We start from the raw sequence: 26807 nt of genomic DNA, 5'->3' as shown, positions 1-26807 counted from the left end.
TCATCGGCATATGTACTTTTTTTGGCATCGGAGATGATTTGACATGTCCGTGGAATTCTGTTGAACTTCCATGCGCTATAGAAATGATTCTGATGGGATATATCTCGGCACAATAAGTGCCCACAGAGAATTTTATAGTGAATGTAAATCAAAATCTATTTAAAATAGAAATTTACTTGGTTTGCATGAACCGTGTGAAAATTGTATGAATTATCCAATGACCTTTTGTTGTGTCATCGTGCTTTTGTCTGAGCTTATCAAATTATATATTTAGAATTGTAATCTTTCACACCATTTTTGAAGGCTTATATTGTTTTTGGAAAGTAACTTTGGAAGATAACAAGAGCATGGGCATGTAATTCAGCTCCCACATTAAAAGCGTGAGCGGCTCCAATTTCCAAATTCCCTTGTGCACACGTGGAATATTGTTAGCATTTTACACAGACTACAATTGCACTCTATTCCCCATCCAATGAAGACGTTTTAGCGACATCACTGGCTTGATGCTGTAATTGCAGTGTAACAAATTGGACAACTTCCCTTTCAAATAGGAAAGTGTAAATTTATGGAGTGGAATGGTGACAGGATATTCCTGTGGATGCAAGCTTCTTTAATACAGTTAGGTGTACATTTCACAGGATATCTGGTAGTGGATTTATTGGCAGCAAAGTTCCCAGAGAGGTGGAAATGCTGTTCAAATATTATTTTACTGAATTCCGTTTTGTATTTCCTTTGGTTTGCAGAGGTTTGCTAGAATAATCATTGGAATCTCATTAGAGGAAAACTGAGCTTAATTGATAGGTGTTTATATCCTGTCTTCATATTATGTTGTGTGTGAAATTATTTTGGACTTGGCTGTGGATTTGTACTTAGAATCACATAATAGAGAACCATATGACATTGAGTAAGGACATTTGAAGAGCTTTTGTGTTAGAAAGACGTGCCAGGCCTCGTCACATTCCAACACTTAATCCATGCAGGTCACGTCCTTCAGGAGCAGGAAAAATATTCACTTTGATGGGGGGAAGTCCAGAACCAGGGACCGCAGTCTAAGAATAAAGCGGAGGCCATTTAAAACTGAGATGAGAAAAAACCTTTTCACCCAGAGAGTTGAGAATTCGTGGAATTCTCTGCCACAGAAGGCAGTAGAGGCCAATTCACTGGATGAATTTAAGAGTTAGATAGAGCTCTAGGGGCTAGCAGAATCAAGGGATATGGGGAGAAGGCAGGCACAGGTTACTGATTGTGGATGATCAGCCATGATCACAATGAATGGTGGTGCAGGCTCGAAGGGGCAAATGGCCTCCTCCTGCACCTATTTTCTATGTTGTGATGTTTTGTGTACTCGTGAGAGCACTTTTACAATAATTTACTTTGAAGATGCAGCGTATAAACTGGCCCTTCGGCCCACTGAGTCCGTGCTGGCCAATGATCACCCGTACGCTATTTCTATGTGATTCCAGTTTCCTATCCTCCACATTAGGGTAATTTTCCAGAAAGCAATTAACCTGCAAACCTGTACATCTTTGGAATATGGAAGAAACTGGAGCACCCGGAATAAACCCATGTAGTGACAGGGAGAATTTGCAAACTCTTTACAGGTGGCACTGGAGATCAGGATTGAACCCAGGTCTCTGGCACTGGGAGGCAGTGGCTCTACCAGCTGCACCACTGTGTTAGTTTTAAGTTCCAACAAAGTGCTGAGAGTTTCTGGCTCTTCCATCGTTTCAGAGTGACAATCGATAACACTCAGGTGAAGAAAAATACTCTATTTCCATTCTAATCCTTCTGCCAATTTCCTTAAATCTAACACCTGGGGATTTGCATTCCTATGTTTAGAATGGGTGCTCCCTATTTATTCTATCTATAATCCCTCATATTTTTGGATTCCCCTTGGTCACCGTGTTCCAAAGCAAGCTCTACAGATTACCTGCCACACTTAATTCTGCCTCTCCTCTATCCCAGCTTTCTTCCTTCCTCCACCCCCTCTCCCCCCACCCACCCCCACTACAGTCAATCTGACAAAGGGTCCTGACTCGCAACGTCATCAGTCTGTTCTCCAGTGATGCTGCCTGACCCACTGAGTTCCTCCAGCATTTTGTGTCCCTTTATTAACCAACATCTACAGTTTCTTGTTTCTACAGATTATCTGATCTTTTCTCTTTCTGGTCTTCTAAAAGTCCCTCTATATCCTTTCCAAAACAGTCAAGTCTACCTTGTTGTGACAATAACTGAAGTTGGTGTTCAAATTGATGCTGTTTCAATTCTAGCACGATCTCTGCTACATTCTGGGCCAAAACTAATTGTGAGGCATCCTATATGCTGTTTAACAATTTTAAGGAGAGAGGGGAAGGATTTAAGAGGAACTTGACGGGCAACTTTATCTCACAGAGGGGGTGGGGTTTATGGAACAAGCTGCCTGGCGAAGTGGGTTTTGTCCAGGTGTATTGGATTCCTCCCACAACCCAATGGCGTGCAGTGTTTGTAGGTTAATTGGCTTCAGTAAATTATCCCCGAGTGTGAAGGGGGATAACAGAACAGGAATGGTTTGGAGGCATATGGGCCAAACACAAGGAAATTGGACTTGCTTAGATAGCCCATCTTGGTAGGCATGGATGAGTTGGGCTGAGGGCAATGTTTCCACGCTGTACAACTTTGATTCTGTCTCCCCACACCCCCCCCCCCCATAAAATTAACAGGCATGATTAAGCCATGTGGTAGTGCAAATAACAATTGAGTAGGACTTTTAATTGTTCAAACACTTCATGTAAGCCCGCTCTAGTCAGCACAGAGAAGATTTTAATATTTCTGCAGCCTGGGTTTGGAGGCTGTGTTCCAGTTATGAGTCATTTCTAATATTTCACTCTTATTCATAGAAGCAGTTGTTAAAATGTTATCTTTTGTACATAACTGATAAAAGTTGACGTGCGTGCACTGTCTTTTCTCACCAAAATGAGATTGAGGTCACCTCTGCTAATAGAACAGATGTTTTTTTTGTCGTGGACCTTGCTTTAATATCTGCTCATTTCGTGCAGTGGAGGGAAACTTGATAAGGTTATGTTCAATCCATCATCACAATGTAATCTTATCACGCATGCCTTCTACCGCAGCCACTGATACTGATGGCCCTTGCTTGCAGATCTGATTTATTTTTTTTTAAACACCTTCATTATAAAATGGGTATGAGTTCATGTTTGCAAAGCAAAATCTGTGACTCCACTCAGCAATGCAAGTGCACCACTCAGCAACGCAAGCATACTGTGTATTTATAAAATAAGGAATCCAAAAGTGGAGTTGTGTGACAGGATAATTATTCAATTTGGACCAGTGACCACTTGGATGCAATAGAATGCTGCTAATAAATTAAGTTGGTGTCTGAAGTTGAACAACGATTCATAAAGTATAGAGAACAAAATTCACCAGTGGTAATGTATAAATTCTATAATTATGCTCTTGACACAGAATCATCCTATAATTGACAGATTGGGAGGATAAAATGAGGATAAAACTTATAACTGTTCTTTTTACAAGCATAGTTTGGACTTATTTATACCTTGCCCTCAAGGTAAAACAAGCACTCTGTTTGCTACAGAGCTTCAGTCACACAAATTAATGGTAAGATGGGTAACTAAATATTTGGTGAGAAATGGGTTTTGGCCAAGACCATGAGGATTTGTGAGGTTGTGAAACATAAATAATATATTTTCCATTCCCCAATTTATTTCCCTGTAATTGTTTTCTCTCTCACATTCCCAATCAAGCATACACCCCCCCCTCACATCTTATTCCCTCATCAGTTATGTACAAAGGATAATCTACGGTTTCCTATTGGCCTGAGATATGGGAAGAAAATATAGCACCAAGGTTGAATCTCCATAATGAAAGTTAGGTGTGTAAATTCCACAAGCGCAGTGATGCAGATCAGAATGACATCCAAGTTGCAGGAACTGAGATAACTACGCTATCTGCAGCAGAATGCCTTTGCAGACATTCGGAGATGAAATCTAAATCAAGGCACCAAGGAAGGGATGGGAAGTATGCAACAGGAGAGGTTGATCATGAAGCATTCAAGGTTGTTTGTTATAAACAGGGTAACTGTTGCACTGGTAAATAGTTCAACTTTATAAGTGTGAATTCAAAACTTGGATGTGGCGGTATGGCAAATACAAGTGAATGATAGAGGTAATTGATGAGTAGAATTGAGTAGAATATTAATATATTCTAGAACTTTAATAAAGAGTTTTGCAGATGTGGTAGTCTGAATAATGAAAGCAGGAAGTTCTGGTAATGCTCAACAGTTTGGGATTTATGTGTTTTTTTTAAAAAGTAAATATTTGGCATGATTTTCCATACAGCGATTTCAGTATTTTCATTGTTTTTAAGAGGGTGAGGGGAGATATCTCGCCATGAGATAATTTTAACAGTGAAGTCAAAGGGTGACAAGTCAGGCTGTAGTCCAATGTGGATTTGTGGATAGACTGGAATGCATAATTGTGGTCACAATCAGATCATCCATGATCGTGTAAAATGTCAGAGCAAGTGTGACATTTGTGTGATTTCTAAATTCACATTCTCATGCTGTTCACTGTTGGTATTGGTTTATATGCAAAGTTCTACGCTTATAAATGCTGGGCATGTTTCTGCAAAGTCAACTGATTAATGAGCAGCTGTTGATAATTATTGTTTATTGACTGACATTCTTTTTATTTACTGACATTTTCCTCATTTGTCCATCAATCTGAATTTCAGTGTTGCACTCATGAATGTTCCGGGTTTTTGGTATGCAATTTGCATATGGTAAATAGGCAGGTTTCTTTGTTCATCTGTGTAAGAAGGAACTGCAGATGTTGGTTTACACTGAAGATAGACACCTATCTGACTGCTAGTTACCACCTAGTAGTCTCTTAGCTAACAATGATCTATTCTACATTTTCCTTGAACCTCTTCCCCTTTGTATCATTTTCACGCCTAACACTTCCTTATCTCTATCTCCCTCCCCTGACTCTGTCTGAAGATGGGTCTCAGCCCGAAACGTCACCCATTCCTTCTGTCCAGAGATGCTGCACGTTTCTCTGAGTTACTCCTGGCATTTACTGTCTATCTTCTTTGATCATCTTGCAGTTTGTGAAAATCTGCAGTTGCAGGCAGTTTTTCAATCAGGGTCTATGGTTGCAAGTGAATTACTGTTGCTGACCTCAAAGTCACACAGCGTGCTAAACGAAGTCCAAAGTTCCACTTTATAATACTTGTGTGACAAAAGTCAATAAACTAATAGTAAAGTGATGTAGCAATGGGTTTCATGCAATTCTTTGTATTTATCACGCCACTGTTGATTGTGAAAAGGCAGATCACAGACAAATTATAGACTTTGTTAGAAGAATATTTGTAGTCGTAGTAAAAGATAATTGAAACTATACTGTTTATCTTCAAATTTATTTCTCACTGTGTGCAGTACCAGATCATGTTGCTCACTGTTCTATTGAGTTCATTTTTAAGAAATGTTTTTTTTTGCAAATGTTTGTTTGTGTACTTTAGATTGCGTGACTTGTGTGCATTTGGTGTTTGCATAATAAAGATTTGAAAAGATAGTTTTAACCATAAAGTGGCATATCTGTGGGAAAATCTGTGGTACATATATGAAAGCGAGGCATGCACTTTTGATTTTCTAATTTCTCATGGTTTACATTTAGGTCAATTAAAATGAACTGAATTTGTTCCCAGTGTTCCTTCTGTGGTTGATGCAAAACACAAGTTGCAAGCTAATTCTGTTTTATTCCGAATTGCATGTGTGGCAATTGCAATGTTGTTATTTGGAGTGCAAGTTGTCTAACTAGCCACCTATGTAGAATTGCAGAAATAGCATTATTTAAAGGCTGAATTCCATTGCGCAACAGATCATCCACTTGGAATTGTCCAGCGTATATCCCACAAGGGCTTTCATCTTCCTTGTCATTCTGCACCAGGCGTGGGGGGGACCACCGTGAGAAAGGTGGGGAAGAACAACGGAGGACCTGGCGTGGGTGGACCGCTGTGAGAGGGGTGGGGGGAGAACAATGGACAATTGGGGAGGACAATGGGGACCTGGCGTGGTGGAACCGCTGTATGGGGAGGGTGGGGGGAGAACAATGGTTAATTGGGGAGGGGAGGAGGACAATGGGGACCTGGCGTGGTGGAACTGCTGTATGTGGGAGGGGGGGAGAACAAAGGGAGGAGTCGGCATGCTTTGTGACTTTTAGCGCCTTAGGTGGCTGCTATTTGTATACATTGGTATGCAAGCAAAGAATCACATGTGACAATAAAGTATTCCATCCCCTTGTACATGCACTTCATCTATTCAATGGTTCAATGGTACTTTATTGTCACGTGTACCTAGAAAGTGAAATTATGTCTTGCATACAATTCAGAAAAAACTTGCTGTACATAAGCACAATCACACCCGAGTGCAATGATTGTAGTGTAAGAGAAGTAGATTATACCGAGGTAGTACATGGAGTTGCCACATTTTTGGCACTGTGATGGATTCTTCAAAGTTCTTAATCGAGAGTCTTATCGGCCTTGAAGGCCTGTTGTCCTTGTGTTGGCACTGGGTCAGTGTTGCAATTCTGGCCTGGCAATGCTGTTGGTGTGCTCCACCACTGCTCGGCCACTCTGTGCCGTTGCAGGCCCTGTCCGATACGTGCACTCCTCTGACCTCTGCCTCCAGCAGACCCTGATCCACGGTATCCAGGTCTTCTAGAGGCCCGCTCCATGGATATAGCGACCCTTAATGTGCCATTCTCTCTCCTCCCGCAGCCACTGGAATTCCCCAACTTTAATCATTCCACATCATTCACTTTATTACTCTGTAAGTGAGAAACTTCATGTTCTCACCGTTCCCTGTGTATTGAAGTTGCTTGTGAATTCCTTATCAAATTTATTTACTTGTGATGTTGATGTTGGCCTGTCATCTGGAAGGCTGCTGTTTTGAATAATGCCAGAAATTTGTGTCTGCCTTCACAGATGGATGCACAAGATCTCAAGTTAACATTTCAGCCCAAAGGCACCATTTTTGACAATGCAGTACTCCCTTGGTAATGAAGGAAAAGTTTGGCCAGTGTTCAGAAATCATTTGTGTGCTTTGAACCAAGATTTCTGGGGACCATGAGGCATGGACATGGAAATCCATGCCCACCACAAGTGTATCATTAAATTGACCAGAAATTGTCCTTTTCCATAAGATACTCATAGGAGGATAAGCACAAACACATGAAATTGTTTTGCAAAACAGTCTGCTAGTTTTGAGGCTTCACATGTTTTCAGACCATTTGTTTTTGTTTTTTTCCTTCAACCAGTTTCCTTCTCTTTCACTTCTGAAAGGTCTTGCTCTGCTCAAAATAAAATTCCCAGGCTACCTATTGACACCAGTTAAAACACCTTCACTGAAATTCGCAGCAGAAGTGACATATTTATTGCCATGTTTAAGAAGGAACTGCAGATGCTGGAAAAATCGAAGGTTTTTTGATTGAAGACTGAAGAAGTGCCTCGACCTGAAACGTTGCCTATTCCTTCTCTACATAGATGCTGCCTCGTCCGCTGAGTTCCAACAGCATTTTTTGTCTACCTTTTTATTACCATGTTACCTTGAGTATCGTCAGTTCCCGAAGCACTGGTCTCACGTGATGAAAATGAACACCAAAGCAAACTTAGTGCATTCGCAGAGTGATTGTGAGTTTGCATGTGAAAAGATTTCTCAACAATGATCTGCCAATTTTTTTTTTTTAATGGCTTATGTAGGAGGTAGATACAAGGAATTGCAGATACTGGTTTACAAAATATAGGATTTGGCCCCTGAATTACTTTGAATGTTGTAAGTTACACCCGTATAGATAGCAAAAGGCCAAGCCATGCGTGTATTTGTAGAAACAAGAAACTGCACATGATGGTTTACGCAAAGTGTTGGAGTAACTCGATGGGTCAAGGAGCATCTCTGGAGAACATGGAAAGGTGACGTTTTGGGTTAGGACCCTTCTTCAGACCAAATATCTTAAGACCATTCTGAAGAAGGGTCTCGACCCGAAATGTCAACCATTCCTTAAATCGAGAGATGCTGCCTGTCCCATTGAGTTCTTCCAGCATTTTGCGTCTATCTTCAGATCTTTAATGTCCATTTGCATTGTTTACTGAACATGTTTCTTACAATAATGCAGCATTGCAGGAGCTCATTCACTCCATGTCTGGAGTCTGGCTCAATGATCTGGTCAGACGATTACTACCATTATCTTTTTCCCAACAACTCTGAGATTTCCTCTCTTCCCCCACCCCAAGTATTTCTAAATTTCCATCTTTAGATTTTTGTGGCCTCCACTACTCTTTCAGAAGCTGGCTTCCTCTTCACAGCAGTTTTGGCTACTTTGCCTACAGATATCAGTAGCTCATATTTGGGGAAGGATATTATGGTATTTAGTTGCGTTTCTTTCATTGACTACTACCAGAATTAATCATTGGAGAATAACACTGTAGAGTCAGACACCATTTGACCAATTGGATTTATGTCTATATGAGCAATATATATAATGAAAATTACTAACACAAAGCATACCTGCAAAATATGCATTGTTTCTGGCTGCATCGACTTTTTCCATGCCTTTATTGTTCTCTGACTGCTAAAAATAGTGTGTGCTCTAAGTGCATGGATTGTGTTGCTGTTTACATTGCTATGTAATTTAACTGAATTCTAATCCTTTGAATCACCATCAACTGACCTAATTTGCTACAGCCTTTTTTTCCTTTACAAGTTACCAAATGTTTCCAAATGTGGGATATTGTTTTTGTATAGCTATTTTAGGAAACTTGGAAAGCCGGTTTCATTTCGAGTTTCATGCAATTATCATTTTCCCTTCAGATTTTAATAAAGCATTGCACTTGCTGTGAAAGGAATTGAAAATGGGCCCATTTGTCAGTTTAGTTATAATGACACTCCTTTCTGTGGAAGAATTGCGTAGTCGCTGTTGTGGAAAATTAATATTTAACTCTTCTGGCGTCCTACATTTTAATTCATATTTGGCATTCTCTCATTGGATACTTGCAGAAGTCAAGCTATTATTCAAGTGTAGCTATGGCGTGCAAAAGATATGGACGAGCAGTGATTATCATACCTTCAGTTTCAATAATAAAATTGTTGCCCTACAATATTTCTATCCCTTTTTAAAGATGTAGTAGAATAATTTGAATACACAAGCAAGAAAACAACGTCTCCAGACATGGAAGATAAACACAAAATGCTGGGGTAACTCAGTGGGGCAGGCAGCATCTCTGGACAGAAGGCATGGGTGACGTTCCAGGGCAAGACCCTTCTTCAGACTGAAATCTCCAGATATGGGTCGTGTGAAATTGGCCAGATGCTCTGGCTGGTTGATAATTTTCATTTAACGTTATTTCTCTTTTTTATCCTGTTCTCCCTAAATCAAAGAATGACTGGAGATTTGACCATGAAGCAGTAGAGATATTGAATATTTGGAGCTGTCAGCCTGCATTAGAAGTTGAGATTGTTTGTCTCTGTGTGTGTGTGTACACATCATATACTACACGTTTGCCATTTTGTGGCTGTATCGTATTCCAATTCAAATGATTTGCCAGATAATTCTTCAGAACAAGTGATTGTGAGGGAACCTTTAATGCTTCAGCAGTAAACAAATTCACACTCTTCGACTCTCATTTGGATGTTAAACCTACAGGGGGAAAAAAATCAATATTCCCTTGTGTTAAGTCTTTCCACTCAAAAATGGTAGGACGGTGCCTAAAACACATCATATGATGGTCTATTTCAGGCAGAAAATTCCACTCTGGAAAGCTGTTGTGAACTTGTGCCTTTTTATAATTTGTGCCTTTCACAATTTATCAGTGGAAACACTTTGCGTTTTAGGTGTTCTGGCTTATTTTATCTGATCAAATGAGTGAACGATTGGCATTCCCATCAACGGAGGGCTCGAGGCCCCCAACCGCGGGAGAGCAAAGAAGGGAAGAGATTGAACTTTTTTTCCCTCTTCCATCACAGTGAGGAATGTGGAGGAGTCTCTGTGATGGATGTTCATGTTTGTAATGTCTTCCTTGTTGTGCTTGTTGTGACTAGCGCAATGAATGCACGTCCGATATAATGGAGGAAAAGTTTAATCTGCCATGACTGAAACTTCCAGAAGGTCACTTGACCTTAGTCACGATGCACAGGTACATTTGCCAGCTTCTGCTTTTGGCCTTGAGGGGCGCTGGCATTTACATTTCATATTACATTACATATACATCACATCTCCCCCTTCACTTTAATTACATCCCATCTCCCCCTTCACTTTAATGACACCACAATGTTATAATGTGTTTTGTGTGGTCTGTTGCTTTTTATTTATGACTGACTTGGCAAATGAAATTCTTCGTATGTTGCAAAACATACTTGGCTAATGGTATTATTGTAATTAAATAATATCTCTCACGGAGTCCATATATATGTCGACGTTCTCCTCTATCCTGCAAGACTAAAGTGTATTCTGTACGAATAGTTCTTTTTCAAGGAGGAGGAAATTGAGCAAGATTAATTTTATAAATGGCTTGTAATTTAATCATAAATACTTCGTTGGACTTTGTGCATAGATAAACTAATCGGGTTAATCAGACATTTTGGCACGCTTTAAATCTGTGAAGTTGCCGTTTTGCCTTGTAACATGGAATAGATTGCGGTTCATAAAAAATAAAACAGGACAAAGGGTGGGGGTGGGTATGGAACAAGCTGCCGGACGCGGTAGTTGAGGCAGGGACTATCCCAACATTTAAGAAACGGTTAGATGGGTGCAAGGATAGGACAGGTTTTGAGTGATATGGACCAAACGCGAGCAGGCAGAACTAGTGTATCTGGGACATATTGGTCAGTGTGAGCAAGTTGGGCTGAAGGACCTGGTTCCACACTGTATCACTATGACTATGACAGGTGACTCAGGATTAATTTAGTCATTGCGTGAGCAGGCTAGTAATTCACTGCCCAAATGACCTTACAAAATCATCCTTATAAGCATCTGAGGACTGATTGTCTCAGTTGGATGAGCTGTTGGGCAACACACAATTATTCCTTGCCCATGTTAAACAATGCATTTTTGGCTTGTATTTATAAAATTGATGGATTAAAATGCCCAACCAATATAGTGCCCCGATGGAATGGAACCTGAGCTAATTGCCTTTACCGTTTGTTGAAACTTTCTAGCTTTGTGAAAGTTCAATGTGTCGAAATCTTTGCATCTGATTGCAAGCAAAGTTTGTAATGCTTTATCTTTCAGTCAGACATAGGCATATAAAATGGCAAATAATGAACTTGCGCTCAGTTTGAAGATTTATTAAATAGCTAGAAAGGATGAGCCTGTGAAAAATTAAACTCCATTAAATACACAGTCTGAAGAAGGGTTCTGTTTTGAATTGCCCACCTGTTCTCTTCACATGTGCCACCTTAGTTAATCCAGCATTTTGTGATTTGCTCCAGTTCTTTGTGTCTCTACAATACTTACAATCTGTTCTGTTACATAAATAGAAAATGCTGGAGATACTCGGATTGGGTTTTATCTAGGAGAGGAAACAAATTGAGTTAATGTTATAGGTTCATATCCTGATATCAGAACTGACCAATTTGATTTAGTGCGAGTCCTATCAACCCACCCCCCTCCTGTGCCCACCGATTACCGGCTGATTTCTTGCCACTCCTATCCTCCAGTTTTCTTTCCCCTCTGCAATCAGTCTGAAGAAGGACCTTATCCATTACCTATCCATGTTCCCAGCGATGTGTCTGACCTGCTGAATTACTCCAGCACTTTGTGTCCTTTATGAAATGCAAGTTACTATGTATCTAATGAGATAACTTGGGTCAAGGCTTAACAAAACCAGTTGAAAAATATCAATCATGATCTAATTGACTGTTGGGGTGGGGGGCACAGACATTGGAATCACATTGGTCTAACACTTTAATTTTAATTTTTTTTAAAAGATAGTGAGTTTAATAAATATGTAGTAGCTAAGTTACAAATTATAACTGTTTGAATTCACTGGCAGAATTATGGTTTTGGGAAGCCTGTGTTCAATATATCAATCTCAAAATTGTTCTCCATCTTTTTCCGCTTAGGGTCCTCCAGCAGCAAGATTCCTAATCAAGCTACGCCAAAGAAAAATGGAGTGAAAAATGGGCCAATGAAAAATAAAGATGACGAATGTTTTGGGGATACAATTGAAGTAATCCTCGACACAGATTTTGATTTTGAAGGCAACCTAGCACTCTTTGACAAAGCGGCAGTGTTTGAGGAAATAGATACTTTCGAAAGGCGGAATGGAACACGTTCCAGGGGGACTCCCAATGAAAAGCCAACAAGATATCGCCATGATGAAAACATCCTGGAATCTGAGCCCATTGTCTACAGACAAATCACGGTGCCACAGCATAGTGGTAGAGAATATTGCACTGGTAAGGCCAAATAATTTAAAACCTATTCAGTGGAGAAAGGAAGTCTGATACTGATCCGTTTTTTTAGGCACTTGTTACATGCAATTTTGTTTGAAAAAATCAATTCTTGTAACACGGTGAGATACTTATATGGGATTCCCTGGCCATGGTATAAACAGAAATGGGCAAATGGTGACCGGCCTGAATTGGTGTCCAATGAAGTAATGTTGAAGGAGAGTGTTGCAGACATGATGAGGAAGGATAAGTTGCCTTAAATCACAACCAGTGCATCGGTGACTGAGCCAATTTGGTGCCATGCCAGAGCTCAAGATCTGATGGGAGGGTTTTTTTTTTTTTTTTTAAGTGAAAGATTGGCATGAATTACTGAGCAAATGGCACAATAATGGGAATAGATCTATAGAGCCTGGATTGATTCATGGTGACATTGAAGAGGACCACACTGTGGTCGACTGACAACTTATTATTGGAACAATTAAAATTCTCTCCTGCAAGGCTGAGGAAGAAGTCTGTCACTGAGGTCCATCTGGTGTGGGGATGAGACAGGAGAGATTTGCAAGGTGAAATAGCAACGGCACCAATTAAAAGCAATAGGAAATTTGATCGAGGTGGTTAGACTGATGAGAAAACAGATAGAGGAAATAAATATGCACAACAGGAAATGGTTGTCACTTTATAGAACAGATCTATGCATTGTCAGAGCACGCACACATGTTTGAAGTTTAAAGTAGTAGCGGAATGGAGCTGATAGAGCCGCTTCCTCACAACGCCAGAGACCCGGATTCCATCCTGCCCGTGGGTGTTGTCTGTGTAGAGTGTATACGTTCTCACTGTCATCAAGTGGGTTTCCCACAGGTGCTTCAGATTTCCCCCACATCCCATAGATGTGCAGCCTTTGTCGGTTAGTTGGCCCTCTCCAAATTGCCCTTAGTGTGTGAGTGGATGAAAAAGCAGAAAAAGATGGTCCACGTGGACTTGTAGCCCAAAGACCCTGTTAACATGCTGTTTCTACAAACCAAATGAAACATCTCTCTATTGACCTCTGTGAGTGCTGTGGTACGATGAAGTTACCTCTCATTCTTTTACTCTAGAGAGAGTATAGGGAAATTGGATATGTCTCTCTTTGTCAGTTCCCTCATCTCATAAATCTAACTTGTGAGTTTCCATTGCCCCATCTCAACGACTAATGCATCTTCCTTTGGTTACAGGGACCAAAACTGCACACTGTTTTCCTCAGTGTACAATTGTAGCTAGATTTTATTGCTCTTGAGACATTATGGCAACAAAAGTCAACGTATAGAATCCTATCAACCTAAATGTGACATTTTTCAAAACGTGGAAGATTTCTTGTGAATGTAAATGTTCACTTTGGGAGCAAGTGCACAATTATGTTTTGCTTTGAGATGGATGTAAATCATTTTTGAAGTTAATTTCTGGCCAGCGGGAAGTTTGCTCTTATGGGAATTTATGTAGGATTCGAATTTGAGACTTCGATTAAGCTTTTCCATTTGTGAATATCCCCTTCTCTCCCTTTTTCACATTTCTTTGTGTGTAAGACTGACTGCTGGACTGACGAATGTTTGCAGCCCTGGTAACTGAAACTGATAATTAGAAGATGGATCGTTTGATCAGTTTTACTATCAACGTTACGATTTTTCTGGTCACTTGCATGTTTAAAAATATAACTAGAATACAAATGAAAAACGGCAGTAAACTTCAATGCCATGATAAGCTGTATTACATGGTACTCGAGAAAACAAGACAGGTTGCAATTTAATATGCTTGGGCTACTTGCTGCCAAATTTGAATGGGAACAAATACGTTTTTCACATGGCTAACTGGAATATTTGGCAGGTAGTAATCTCTGGATTTGTAAACTAAACCCTGTGCTAAGCAGCAATTAATTAAACGTGAGGTTTGACCTATTTGGATTTGAAGGATAAAAAAGCTCTGCTGAAACTAGCATCTAGATTTGTTTCTCTTCCACCTAGTTTACAATAGAAATCTCAGTGATACAAGTGCCTTCTATATCAGCAATCAGTGAAAAAATCAGTTGCATGTGTGTAACTTTGTTCTGTTAGCAAATATGTAATGAGCACCAGTCTGTTCATCCAACATTTGTGTATTTTATTTTGCTTGCCATTGACCTAGAATCACTTTTTTTTTTTTGGTTTGGTCATGACACTAATTTAGTATTGTAGTTCACCACAACTTTAAAATATATCTTGTGTCACAAACTCCCCTAAATTGATTTGGTCAATCAGATGTTGGTAGAAGCAGCCACCTCTACTTCCTTAGAAACCGTAAGAAGTTTGGCATGTCCCCTACAACTCTTACCAACTAGAGCTGTTCCATAGAAAGCATTTTTTCAGGATGCATCACAGCTTTGTTTTGGAACAGCTCCATCCAAGACCAAAATAAATTTCAGCGAATTGTGGGTGCAGCCCAGACCATCACACAAACCAACCTCCCTTCTATTGACTCAATGTATACCCCAGTTCCTTCCCAGCTGTTATCGGGCAACTGAATCATCCTGCCACAATGATAAAGCAGTGCTGAACTACTATTCACCTCTTTGATGAGCCTCAGACTTTGCTGGCTGTACCTTGCACTAAACATTATTCCCTTATCATGTATCTCTACACTGTAAATAGATCGATGGCAATCATGTATTATCTTTCTGCTGACTGGTTCGCACGCAACAAAAACTTTTCACTGTACACGTGACAATAAACTGAACTGATTTCTCATTGCCTTATCATTTGTTCTGATGTTTTCGCTTGTGCTCAGGATATGAAGATAGCAAAAACTGGAGCTATTTCTGTGATTTTTAAAATATCCATCAGCAATTGTCCTTTGTTTCCTGCCAATTTTGAGTCCAGTTTTCCACATTCCTCTTGATGCACAAACATTTTCTGTGAAGCTTGCGATGTGGTGCTTTGGCAAAGGCTTCACTATATTTCTGTTCACTACATCAAGTGAACTCTTCACCGGCCCTCAAATTCAAACCAGTCAGTCAGCCAAAGACTTCTCTTCACAACCAAGTTCCTGGTTAATCAATGCTTTTTCACGTGACGGTTTAAATTGCCCCTTAAAATTAATTCCAGTAACATTTGCCCATCACTGGTTAAACTAACTTACCTTTAAATATTTATTTATTTAAACAGTGGTACAGCATAAACAGTCCCCCTCTCGGTAACCATTCATGTTGCAGTGGAGAATTGAAAGGTTACGGTACGTGTTGGATCATGAAAAGTGATTAACTTCCACATTAAAAATCTGGACAAAGGGTGATTGCAGGCAAGCACCTTGCCTATGTTCTGCATTGATAGTACCAAAGATCCTCCTCTTTCTGAATCTGGTGCTGTGTATCTGCACTGTATATGTAACAAGAGAGCTGTTTATTCTAGATGTCCTTAAATAAATTAGACTATTTCTTGTGCGAGATTGATAGTATTAAAGTTGGACAACCTTGCCCCAAGGTTTTACATGGTCTGATGTGGTGCACGTGTCAGAAATAAGAAAATTCTGCGTGCATTTTTGTGTTATCTGTCACTGTCCTAGAGCTGAATTCAGGAAATATTTGTGCACAAATCCGATTACTTGATTGTGGCTACTTCCTCCACCTGAAGTTGTTTCTTCATAAGATGATCACAGTTTCAGTGCACATTGTTTGACCATGGCATCATTCCCTGTGTGGTTACTGTGATGTATTGCTTTCAAATAACACAAGTGTGCTTAAAATCATCATTGGTGTGTTAACGTGACACGGCGAATAGTGGTGCTGCTGCCTCAGATCCAGTAATCTGAATGCATTCCTGAGCTCTGGATTGTTTCCTCTGTGACCACGTGGTTTCCTCAAGGTGCTCCTGTTTCTTTGCACATCCCAAAAGACGTGCAGATTGGTGGGTTAACTGTTTACTCTAAGAAGTTGCCCGAGGTGAGAGATAGAATTGTGTGGGTATTAAACAAGCTTGGGCAAGTTAAATGGGATTAGTGTGACTAGAATGCTTGTTGACATGGGCTCTGGAGCCAAAGGGCACGGGTCCATTCTCTATCTCTGTAACTGTTCCTCACCAAGATTTGCTGAATCCACTGTCAGTAAAATGGAGTAAAAAGCTAGTAGACCCATGCCACCTTTGTGTAGACCAACATAAATTTAAATATCATATTTTGGAATTTAGTTGAAACTGGTCATTGAAATTTGATCTGTTCTTCCTTGTGCATAATTGGCTCAATGCCCTTGTTGGGGAAAGTTTACTGAAGCTTTGGCTGTGTGTTTAGTTAGAAAGCAGTTTTCCTCAAATCTTCAAACTGCTACCCCAAAATTGTAAACTTTAAAGGCTTCAAAGGCAAACTCTTAGGATTACTACCAGCATGATCTAGTTTGAAAGCATGGATCCGAAAGAAGGGAATCAAATGCTTTAGCTCAAACTCAATCTTGCTATTTATCATAGATTATGCTGTGTGTTGGCTGCTTTTACTAAATTCATATTCTACTTAACTAATTAAGCTGGGTCAAACTAAGTTTTAGTTGGGTTAGAGATACAGGCTTTTCAACCCACCGAGACCGCACCGATCAGCGATGCCCGCATATTAACACAAGCCTACACACACTAGGGACAATTTACACTTATATCAAGTTTACAAGCCCAAGCCAATTAACCGACAAACCTGTACATCTTTGGAGTTGTGGAAATTGCCAGCAGTCTCATTATTACTTTTTAGTTGAATGGCAACTTGCAAGTTAAGATACAAGTGTCTATTAATGGCAGGAAAACAAGTTTTCCCATTGCTGTGTGCTAATCCACATTGGGTCTGAGTTCAGCAGTGCCTCATATCCTTCCATAGGCTTGGCCTAGACTTTGCCCATCTTTCTGTATTGTTGGTGTGTGAGAAGCCCTTGTGGGGAGTTCAGTATTCCCTGTTGTGCCATCTTGCACACGTAACTTTAATTGTACCACCTTCAGACTGAGTCTGAAGAAGGTCTCGACCCGAAATGTCACCTACTCCTTTTTTCCATTGATGCTGCCTCACCTGCTGAGTTTCTCCAGCATTTTCAGTCTACTTTCGATTTTTCCAGCATCTGCAGTTCCTTCTTAAACATTAATTATACCACCAATGACTATCTTGATTTCATACGCGTTAACCATTGATGTTTCTTCATATTTTAATATTTTATCAAGCTGTTTGAAAACCTCCTTTAACCAAGTCTTTAGTTAACTGCTTGTGCAGGTTGGTGTCACATTTGGATTAACACAACCATGTCATGCCTTTTGGACTTTTTCAGGGTATTACACAGTTGCACGATCATAGGAAATAATTATTTCTATCTGGAAGCCAAATTTTGCAATATGTAACTAAACCTGTGGTTTCTTTATTTGATTAATAATTCTCATCAATGAGAATGTTATCACTCTTTTCATTATCGCAGTAATATGAGTGCTGAGAGGATTGAATGTCATGCTGTAATTACAGAATAACTCATTGGGACAAAATGGTTACCTGTACAACTAGATTTTTTACTTAGAATTCGGTCTGTGTGAAGTTTAATACATTCATTCAGATGTACATAATAGACCAACTTGGAGAGCTGTTTTGATCAAAGTCCTCGTGCCGTGAGCAAGTATATCAATTTGGTCAACCACAGGAACTGATGCACGTGGTGCAAGTATTTTTACATGCTTATTGTTACCAGACTGTAGTTATTGTTGATAACAAGGTACCTGTTCGCCCACTTGGTATTAACTAGAAAGCTGTTCTCTTGCACCCTTTCCTAGCCTAACATCAAAAGAGATGTTTTGGAAAAACAAAGCTTGGAGAGAAAGAAAATAAATACAGTGGATTGTTTTCTCCCAGACCAAGTGCTCAACTCTAGCGATCTTAATACTTTGTTTTTGAGTGTCCATTGTGCTTCACTGTAGGGAAAAATGTGGCTCTATAATGAGAACAAAGTAGAATATTGAACTATTCTTTTCTTTAAATATTTCAATAGTTTATAATAGAACACTTAGTGATAAGGATTCAATTTATTACTGCAATTGTTAACTGCTTATGCAGATTAGCTGACCATGGGAACCTGTATAGAGGTCCTGTACACCTATAAATCAGAAAATTAGAGACAAGAAGTTTTATTCCTTTGTAGGGCGGTACAGTGGCGCAGCGGTAGTGCTGCTGCCTCACAGCGGCAGAGACCCGGGATTGATCTCGACTATGGGTGTATTCTGTGTGGAGTTTGTACATTCCTCATATGACCGTGTGGGTTTTACCCGCGTGCTCCAGTTTCCTCCCACATCCCAAAGACATGCTGGTTTGTAGGTTAATTGGCTTCTGTAAATTGCTCCCAGTGAGTAGAATGCGAAGGTGTGATAACATAGTGGAGTAGATTTTCGGCCCGAAACGTCGCCTATTTCCTTCGCTCCATAGATGCTGCTGCACCCGCTGAGTTTCTCCAGCAATTTTGTGTACCGTGTGATAACATAGAACTGGTGTGAACGGGTGATCAATGGTCGGTAGGTTCATGATTTACAAATCGATGGGCTCAAGTTTTATTTACGAGTGCAAGTTTAGATGCGTTCAACTAATGTTGAGTCTTCAGGCACTTGACATTAAAATGTGAGCTGACCCTCTACGATAAGTCTACACTCATGGATGAATGTAATTAACTATTTTGCAGAGAATGGATTCAACCCCAGTCTCAGTATTTATCCCTCAATCAACATGTATAAGCAGATTACCTGGACATCCTTGCAGCCAATATGCTTGTGATGTGCATATTGGCTGCTGGTTTATCACATTATGAAAGTGATCTGAACTTCTGTAAGATGGTATATGCCATGGTTATTGAAGTCAGATGGGAGATTTACTGTAATCACTGGATTCTAGTTTGATGCTTTTTTCATTGGAGTTTAGTTGCTAAATTGTGCCAGCCTCATTTTTCCTTGTTCAAGAAGAAAGTGCAGATGCTGGAGAATCAAATGTAGACAAAATTGCTGGAGAAACTCAGCGGGTGCGGCAGCATCTATGGAGCGAAGGAAATGGGCAACGTTTCGGAACGAAACCCAAAGGAAATAGGCAACGTTTCGGGTAGAAACCCAAAGTGTTTCGGGACGAAATGTTGCCTATTTCCTTCGCTCCATAGATGCTGCCGCACCCGCTGAGTTTCTCCAGCAATTTTGTCTACCCTCATTTTTCCTTTATTGCTGCATGAAGCTGGGGGAGGGGGTATAAAAGTTGTATGGCAAAATAATTTTAATTCCTTGTTAAAGACGGCAAAGATATTAAAATAGTTATCACCTTTGTGTAAAATGAATAAAATTGAGTGGCAGTTTTATGAGCAATAGCTGCAATCTCAATATCATCTGTGAAGCACAGATTGTGCCACAAGTTACGTACGATGAACCCACAACATAATTTTCAAGATTTGTTAAAAGACTAAAAGGTTATTTTAATTAAAAATCCTTTGAAAGTTAGTCAGTGTATATTGTACATTGGAGGCAAATCAAAGCTATTTTTTCGGCCCTTTCAGCTGTTCTCAATGGAAATGTTTTTTGAAAAGAGGTTTTGGAACATGGTTTAGAACATAAAACAATACAGCGCAGGAACAGGCCCATCGGCCCACAATGTTTGTGCCGAACATGATGCAAAGTTAAAGTGACTCATCTGCCTACACATAGAAACATAGAAAATAGGTGCAGGAGTAGGCCATTCGGCCCTTCGAGCCTGCATCGCCATTCAATATGATCATGGCTGATCATCCAACTCAGTATCCTGTACCTGCTTTCTCTCCATACCCCCTGATCCCTTTCGCCACAAGGGCCACATCTAACTCCCTCTTAAATATAGCCAATGAACTGGCCTCAACTACCTTCTGTGGCAGAGAATTCCAGAGATTCAACTGTGTGAAAAATGTTTTTCTCATCTCGGTCCTAAAGGATTTCCCCTTTATCCTTAAACTGTGACCCTTTGTCCTGGACTTCCCCAACATCGGGAACAATCTTCCTGCATCTAGCCTGTCCAACCCCTTAAGAATTTTGTAAGTTTCTATAAGATCCCCCCTCCATCTTCTAAATTCTAGCGAGTACAAGCCGAGTCTATCCAGTCTTTCTTCATATGAAAGTCCTGGATTAGAGTGCAAGGGTTATAGTGACATGATGCATATCACTCTAATCCTTGCACTTCCATGTGCCTGTCTAAAAGCCTTATAAACACCACCATCATATCTGCCTCTGCCACCACCCTGGCAATGCATTTCAAGCCCCCTTTACTCTCTGGATGGTACAGGATAGTTTCAAATTGGAACCTTAGACATGGTGAAGGAAGCGTCGTGAGTTAGTAATGGTGAGTTGCTTTTAATAGAAAGCAGTCTGCAGTGTTTCCTAATAGGACATGGGAATTTAAAAAAAATGGTCTGCATGATACCCATTTCTTTTTTTGGGAAGAAATTATGCTTATGTGAGCTTGTCATGTACGCCCTTTAATCTTATGGTCATGAGTACTGATATTCAGGTAGTGCACCTAATTGGTTTGTGAAGGGTTATAATTAAAGTTAGATTGAGACAACTGAAATGTAGAACTTGAATTACCAGTGTTGCATGGTCCATTCTGATTCATCTTTTTAGCAGCAGCATTTTGCGATTGCTTTCGTGCTTCTGAGGACCCCCGGTAAAATCTTCATCTGCACCATAACTATATCAGGGAAATTGTTATAGGTTTTTGATTGAAAATGTCAATACCTCTACTTATCATGCCTATACCTTAAGCTATTCGCTATTTAGTTTTTCGATAAAGCGGCCTTTGAATTCTGAAAATTGAGGAACTGTGAAATTGATATACTGTAACTCTGCAACACTGCTTCAATCAAGAAACTGTTAAAGTGTTATCTTTTGAGTGCATTGCAGAAGAAGGAGGTCAGCATGATTTTAATTGTTTATTTGATTGGAGGAGGAATTGTGTAGAGTCACTTATTATTGTTTTCACAGCCATGGGATACAATCTTGCATGTCAGTGTGGCAATACTGTATGTGTGACAACATTCCTGCCTATGTTGTTGCAATGTTTGCCTTATTATTAATTGGCTGATATCGCAAACCATGCATGATTTGCAATGTGTCATGGAGTGTCAGCACCACTAATAGGCTGTACCATACCATCTCATAATTATGTGTTTAAGAAGGAACTGCAGATGCTGGAAAATCGAAGGTACACAAAAATGCTGGAGAAACTCAGCGGGTGCAGCAGCATCTATGGAGCGAAGGAAATAGGCAACGTTTCGGGCCGAAACGTTGCCTATTTCCTTTGCTCCATAGATGCTGCTGCACCCGCTGAGTTTCTCCAGCATTTTTGTGTACCATTTCATAATCTATCCTTGTTGACAAATGAATAAGGAAAAATGTACCTTTTGAATGTATGCACATCACTGTGGAGGAAAGAACTGCAGATGCTGGTTTAAATCGAAGTTGGACACAGAATGCTGGAGTGGGACAGGCAGCATGTCTGGAGAGAAGTGTCTCTCAACCTGAAACGTCACCCATTCTTTCTCCAAAGATGCTGCCTGTCCCCCTGTATGGACATCACTGTTCAGCAATCCCAAGAACGTAGATAAGTTTTTAGACCAAAATAGTTTCACCAAAATTTCAATGGTGCAAAATCAATAGCACCTAGCATTGCACCAGCATAAATTTGATTCCAATCCCAGAAGTCTTTTTTACTGAGGAAGCTAACTGCTGTGACATCTTAGATAGACACAAAATTGTGCAATAATTCAGCAGGACAGGCAGTAGCTCTGGATGTCTATTTGGTGTCCAATTTCCCCAAAGTTAGTCGTAGCTTGTTGAAGCTGGTCTTAAACTTAGTCGAAGGAGGTCTTCTACATTGTCGAAGGAGGTCTTCAACATGACATTTTTTTCAAACTCTTCTAAATTCGCCTATTGGGTCGCCCAAGTGGGACAGGCCCTATGGCAAAAATTCAGCATGCTCTCAGACCCGTGGGAATCTGTGGTCTTTGATTGTTCAAGGAGGCAAAGTTTATTTTTAGGAGAACATTGAGCAACTTGAGTCCATGCATCAGGAACACAGATCAGCAGAGATCAGGGAATGATTGCTGACAAACACCCCTATCTCTGCCCCTCTCCTCAGCCATAACATCTTTCACCTATTGCCCCATCAATGGACAGTGCCCATGCTGGCAGAAACCTCAAGTTTGATGTGGAACTATGTTGCCTTGATCCCGAGGGACTCCTAAGAAAGGTGCATAAACGCAGCTGCTGCTGCTGTAATCCAACCACAAAGATGCACGTTTTGTTCACCACGTGAATTAAAAAAACAAAACAATTTCTCTGATGTTGATGTGGCTGGTAAAACCATTTATAGACCATCCTTGTCTGCATTTGAGGAAATGGTGGCTGGTTGCCAATTTCAACTACTGCATACTTCTGCATTATCTCCAATGACCAAGTTGGACTTGGTATGTGTCTTGTAATGTTTGCATCTGCATATCAGGATCACAACTTCAATGTAAATTTCTTAAAAATCAAATCAGAAATTGCATGTGCAAGTGACTGAATTATAAACACTTCACATTAGCCTGAGCGATTAATGCTGCAGTCTTTCACAAAATCCCCCTGGTGTAACGTTGATCGTAGTTGACATCAGGTGAGCTCTTTTGTGTGAGTTCACCCTGCAGAATTTAAGGTGATGTTCCATATCCACTCCTTATCACATTTTGGTCAGTGTTATAAGTTTAGCAGCAAGACCAGATTTAAATAAAACAATTGAAACTCCTTTGGAGATCACATTAGGCATTTCTTTATTCTGAACAGCGTATATAGTGAATTGCATTGTAAATCAGGGTTGGTGCTTTGAAGGCACTCAGCATTTTTTTGAACTCCGAATGGAAAAATTATGCTGGTGTGCCATAAACACTTGATAACATTGCAGATAATGTTATCAAATGTAATAAATACTTAGTTAACAGATCCTATTTGAACAATAGACATAATAAATGTTGACAGAAAAGCAGTTTGTTGCTAAGCATTTTGTTTGAAATCCTATTGAGATATCAAAGCAAACCACATATTAAGATGAAATGATTGGCTTGATGCCTTGATGCCTTGATGAATCAAAGTTTGTGTTTGCCTCCATTGCATTGTGTAGTTGTGCAGTTTAAACGGATTTAGCAATTCTTTGGTAATATTTAAACGTACTTTTCTCTTTTTCCCCACTTAACTATGCATATGTATGGAAACCAAGCAGAACAACCTTTTCATGTTGATTCGCCACATTGTAACTTAATTTTTTTGTATGCTTTCTTCACTATTAACAGGAATATTTTCATAGCAGATTATGGCTAATAGCAGATCATAACAGATCTATGGCTCACAATATCTGGCAATTTGTGAATGCTAAGTTTGCCATTAGTGCTTGATTCGGAGACCTCCTGTGGTCTATTCCTTTCCAGTTGCACCTACGTTGTGAGGAGGATATAATCCTATTAGAACATGAAACAGACGCTTCAGCCCACAATATTTGTGCTGAACGTGACACCAAGACCATCATTTATCTATCTGCATATAACCTTCCATCCCCTGCATGCCCACATGCCTATCCAAAAATCTTTTAAATGCCACTATAATAGCTGCTTCAACCACAACCAGAACTTACTCTGCACATCCCTGTTAAAGTTTGCCACCCTCACCCAAAAGCATGATTGTAATGTGAATTTAATTCCTGCTGGTGCTATGCTGCTTCCAATGGCCACCTTACTCCTAACCTATGTTAATTCTGACCCTGCTGCCCCCCCTGTGAACTCTTTACTGGTTTGTTAAATAGCTCTGTTGATGCTCGATTTTTTTCTTCTTTTAAATTTTTTTTTTTTAATGCTGTTTATTAAATTAATGCTCTCTCCACACTTGAATAATAATAACGGGGAAAGATTTAATAGGAATCTGAGGGGTAACTTTTTCACACAAAGGGTGGTGGATGTATGGAACGAGCTGCCAGAAAGGAGGTAGTTGAGGCAGGGACGATTGTCACGTTTAAGAAACAATTAGATAGATAGATAGATGGATAGGATGGGTTTAGAGGGATATGGGCCAAACTAATGTAGGTGGGACACGTTGAACGGCGAGGGTGAGTTGTGCCGAAGGGCCTGTTTCCACTCTGTATGACTCTGACTCAATGACTCTAATAACATAGTTCAAAGCAGAACATTTTTATAAAAAGCTAGTAATTATCAAATTGCTTGATGAAGGACCTTGCTTTACAAAATTGACCGCTATTTTTCTATATTATAATAAGCCCTGGGCAGCCCCTTGGGATTAGGGATGCTTTCCATTGCTGTTTTGTAGGTTTTAAAGTGCCCGATGAACCCAAATAGGACTTGTATTCTTGCTGTGCAGGTGGTGAAATAAGTTTAAGTTGAGGGCGGAAAGATATAACAGGAACCCGAGGGGCAACTTTTTTTAAACAAAGGGTGGTTGGTAGGTATATGGAATACGGAAGAGGTAGTTGAGGCAGGTGCTATCACAACATTTAAGAAAACATTTGGACAGGTACATCGATAGGACAGGTTTAGAGGGATATGGGCCAAACACAGGCAGGTGGGACTAGTGTAGGCGGGTCACGTTGGTTTTCATGGACAAGTTGATCCGAAGGTCCGATGTCCACGCTTTAACTCTGACTCTCTGAGGTGGTGAGTAAAGGGCCTGACCCACTTGCCGTTTTTCTTTTTTTTTTTCTTCCCGGTGACTCCCGGCGTCATATCAGTGTCGCCAAAAGATTTTGAAAATTTCAAAATCCTGCGGCGACAAAAAGAAATGTTGCAACACAACGCGCGTCAATACGTCATCGCTCCGAAACATTTTCAGTGACCTGATCGGTCAGTCAATTATGTTGGCAGTCGCTGAAAAAATCGTCAAGTGGGACAGTGAGACGATGCATTCATTCTGTTATTTTCGCTGAACCCTGTGTATATCTGGTGCCTGGTCTAATTTATTGGTGCTTTGCCAATGCTGTTCTCCACTTACAATGGTCTTGGGCCGGATGATTCCAAGAGTTGGTGAGCATTTTTTTTTTTTTTTGCCTACAAAATTCCTTCAGACCTACTTTGAATCTTCCATTATCCACCTAATAACCTGTTGTCATAAGAAAGCGTGGAGCCGTGTTACTGTTTCGGGAATTAGCTTTCAGCCATGCGAGTAAATGTGGTTTGTTGGCTGAGTGTGATTGGAAACTCAGTGCTGGGGATGTTGTCCTCGTCCTTGGCCTTTGCTGAGAATGCCTCTCTTGTTGGGTCAAGTCTTCAAGCCTCCCTGAAGCAAAAGACCGGTTTTGTCTGGCAGCTGAACTTGTGGAGGGTGTTCCGTAGTCTCTTCAATTGACAGAATCAAGGCCTCTGAAATTGAAGGCCATATTAGTACTGCTCCCTGTATTTTTCTTAGAGTTGTCTTGACGTGAAGACAATGTTTGCTGAACAGCTTTGTTCAGTGGACATTAAAAGCAGCAATAACTACACTACATCATTTGGCTGTAAAGCGTATTGTGACATTCTGATGCCTTGAAACATCATTCATTCTCTGTAGGTAGAAAAAAGTACTGGAGAAACTCAGCGGGTGCAGCAGCATCTATGGAGCGAAGGAAATAGGCAACGTTTAGGCCCGAAACGTTGCCTATTTCCTTCGCTCCATAGATGCTGCTGCACCTGCTGAGTTTCTCCAGTACTTTTGTCTACCTTCGATTTTCCAGCATCTGCAGTTCCTTCTTGAACATTCATTCTCTGTAACTTGGCTTTGGGATTTTAGCAGAATTCTGGGGGATGCCTTGCTCGTTATTGACAGGAGCAGCAAAGCAGTTGGAGATTTAAGGGCCATGATAAAACAATTGCATGTGCTATACCTGACACGGGTACATCTCCACCCCATGCTGTCCAACAGGTGCTGCAGGAGTACAAAGGTACTCAAATCCTGGTCCTTCCCATGCCTCCTGCCCTACCTACAAATTTGGGAGTCACTTAAAAACCTGGGGGCAGGGGAGGGGGTACTTCTTCCTGAAGTGTGAGCACCTCCAGGTACAACATTAACTAAATGCAGCCATTGTACTAGCAACTCCCTGCACGCTCCCCATTGCAAGCACGTGTATGTACAATGCCTTTAGTTCCTGGTCTGAACTGGTTATACCACAATAACTCTCAATGGTGCAATGCTTCAATGGTGCTTTTATAGTCACATGTGCGGTGCAAACGCGCAGTGAGATTATTTTCTTACAAACAGTTCAGTATCGACAATACTGTCAACACCAAACGCATCCCTGAATATCGAATTTACAGAGATAGTTCACTGATCCCGCA

At 40.4% G+C, this 26807-nt stretch overlaps 1 protein-coding gene across 1 annotated transcript in view; it reads left to right on the top strand.

Annotated features, from left to right (window-relative positions):
* edc3 (enhancer of mRNA decapping 3) overlaps positions 1–26807 on the top strand; it is a 64038-nt gene that overhangs the window by 18586 nt on the left and 18645 nt on the right. The window contains exon 4 of the mRNA XM_033015014.1: positions 12131–12466. Coding sequence (XP_032870905.1) covers positions 12131–12466 — 336 coding nt within the window. The remainder of the gene's footprint in view (positions 1–12130; positions 12467–26807) is intronic.

The sequence above is a fragment of the Amblyraja radiata genome, chromosome X (assembly GCF_010909765.2).
Source record: "Amblyraja radiata isolate CabotCenter1 chromosome X, sAmbRad1.1.pri, whole genome shotgun sequence".
NCBI classification, from domain to species: domain Eukaryota; kingdom Metazoa; phylum Chordata; class Chondrichthyes; order Rajiformes; family Rajidae; genus Amblyraja; species Amblyraja radiata.
Note: the sequence above shows the minus strand (reverse complement) of the source record. Positions and strands in the feature narration are given on the sequence as shown.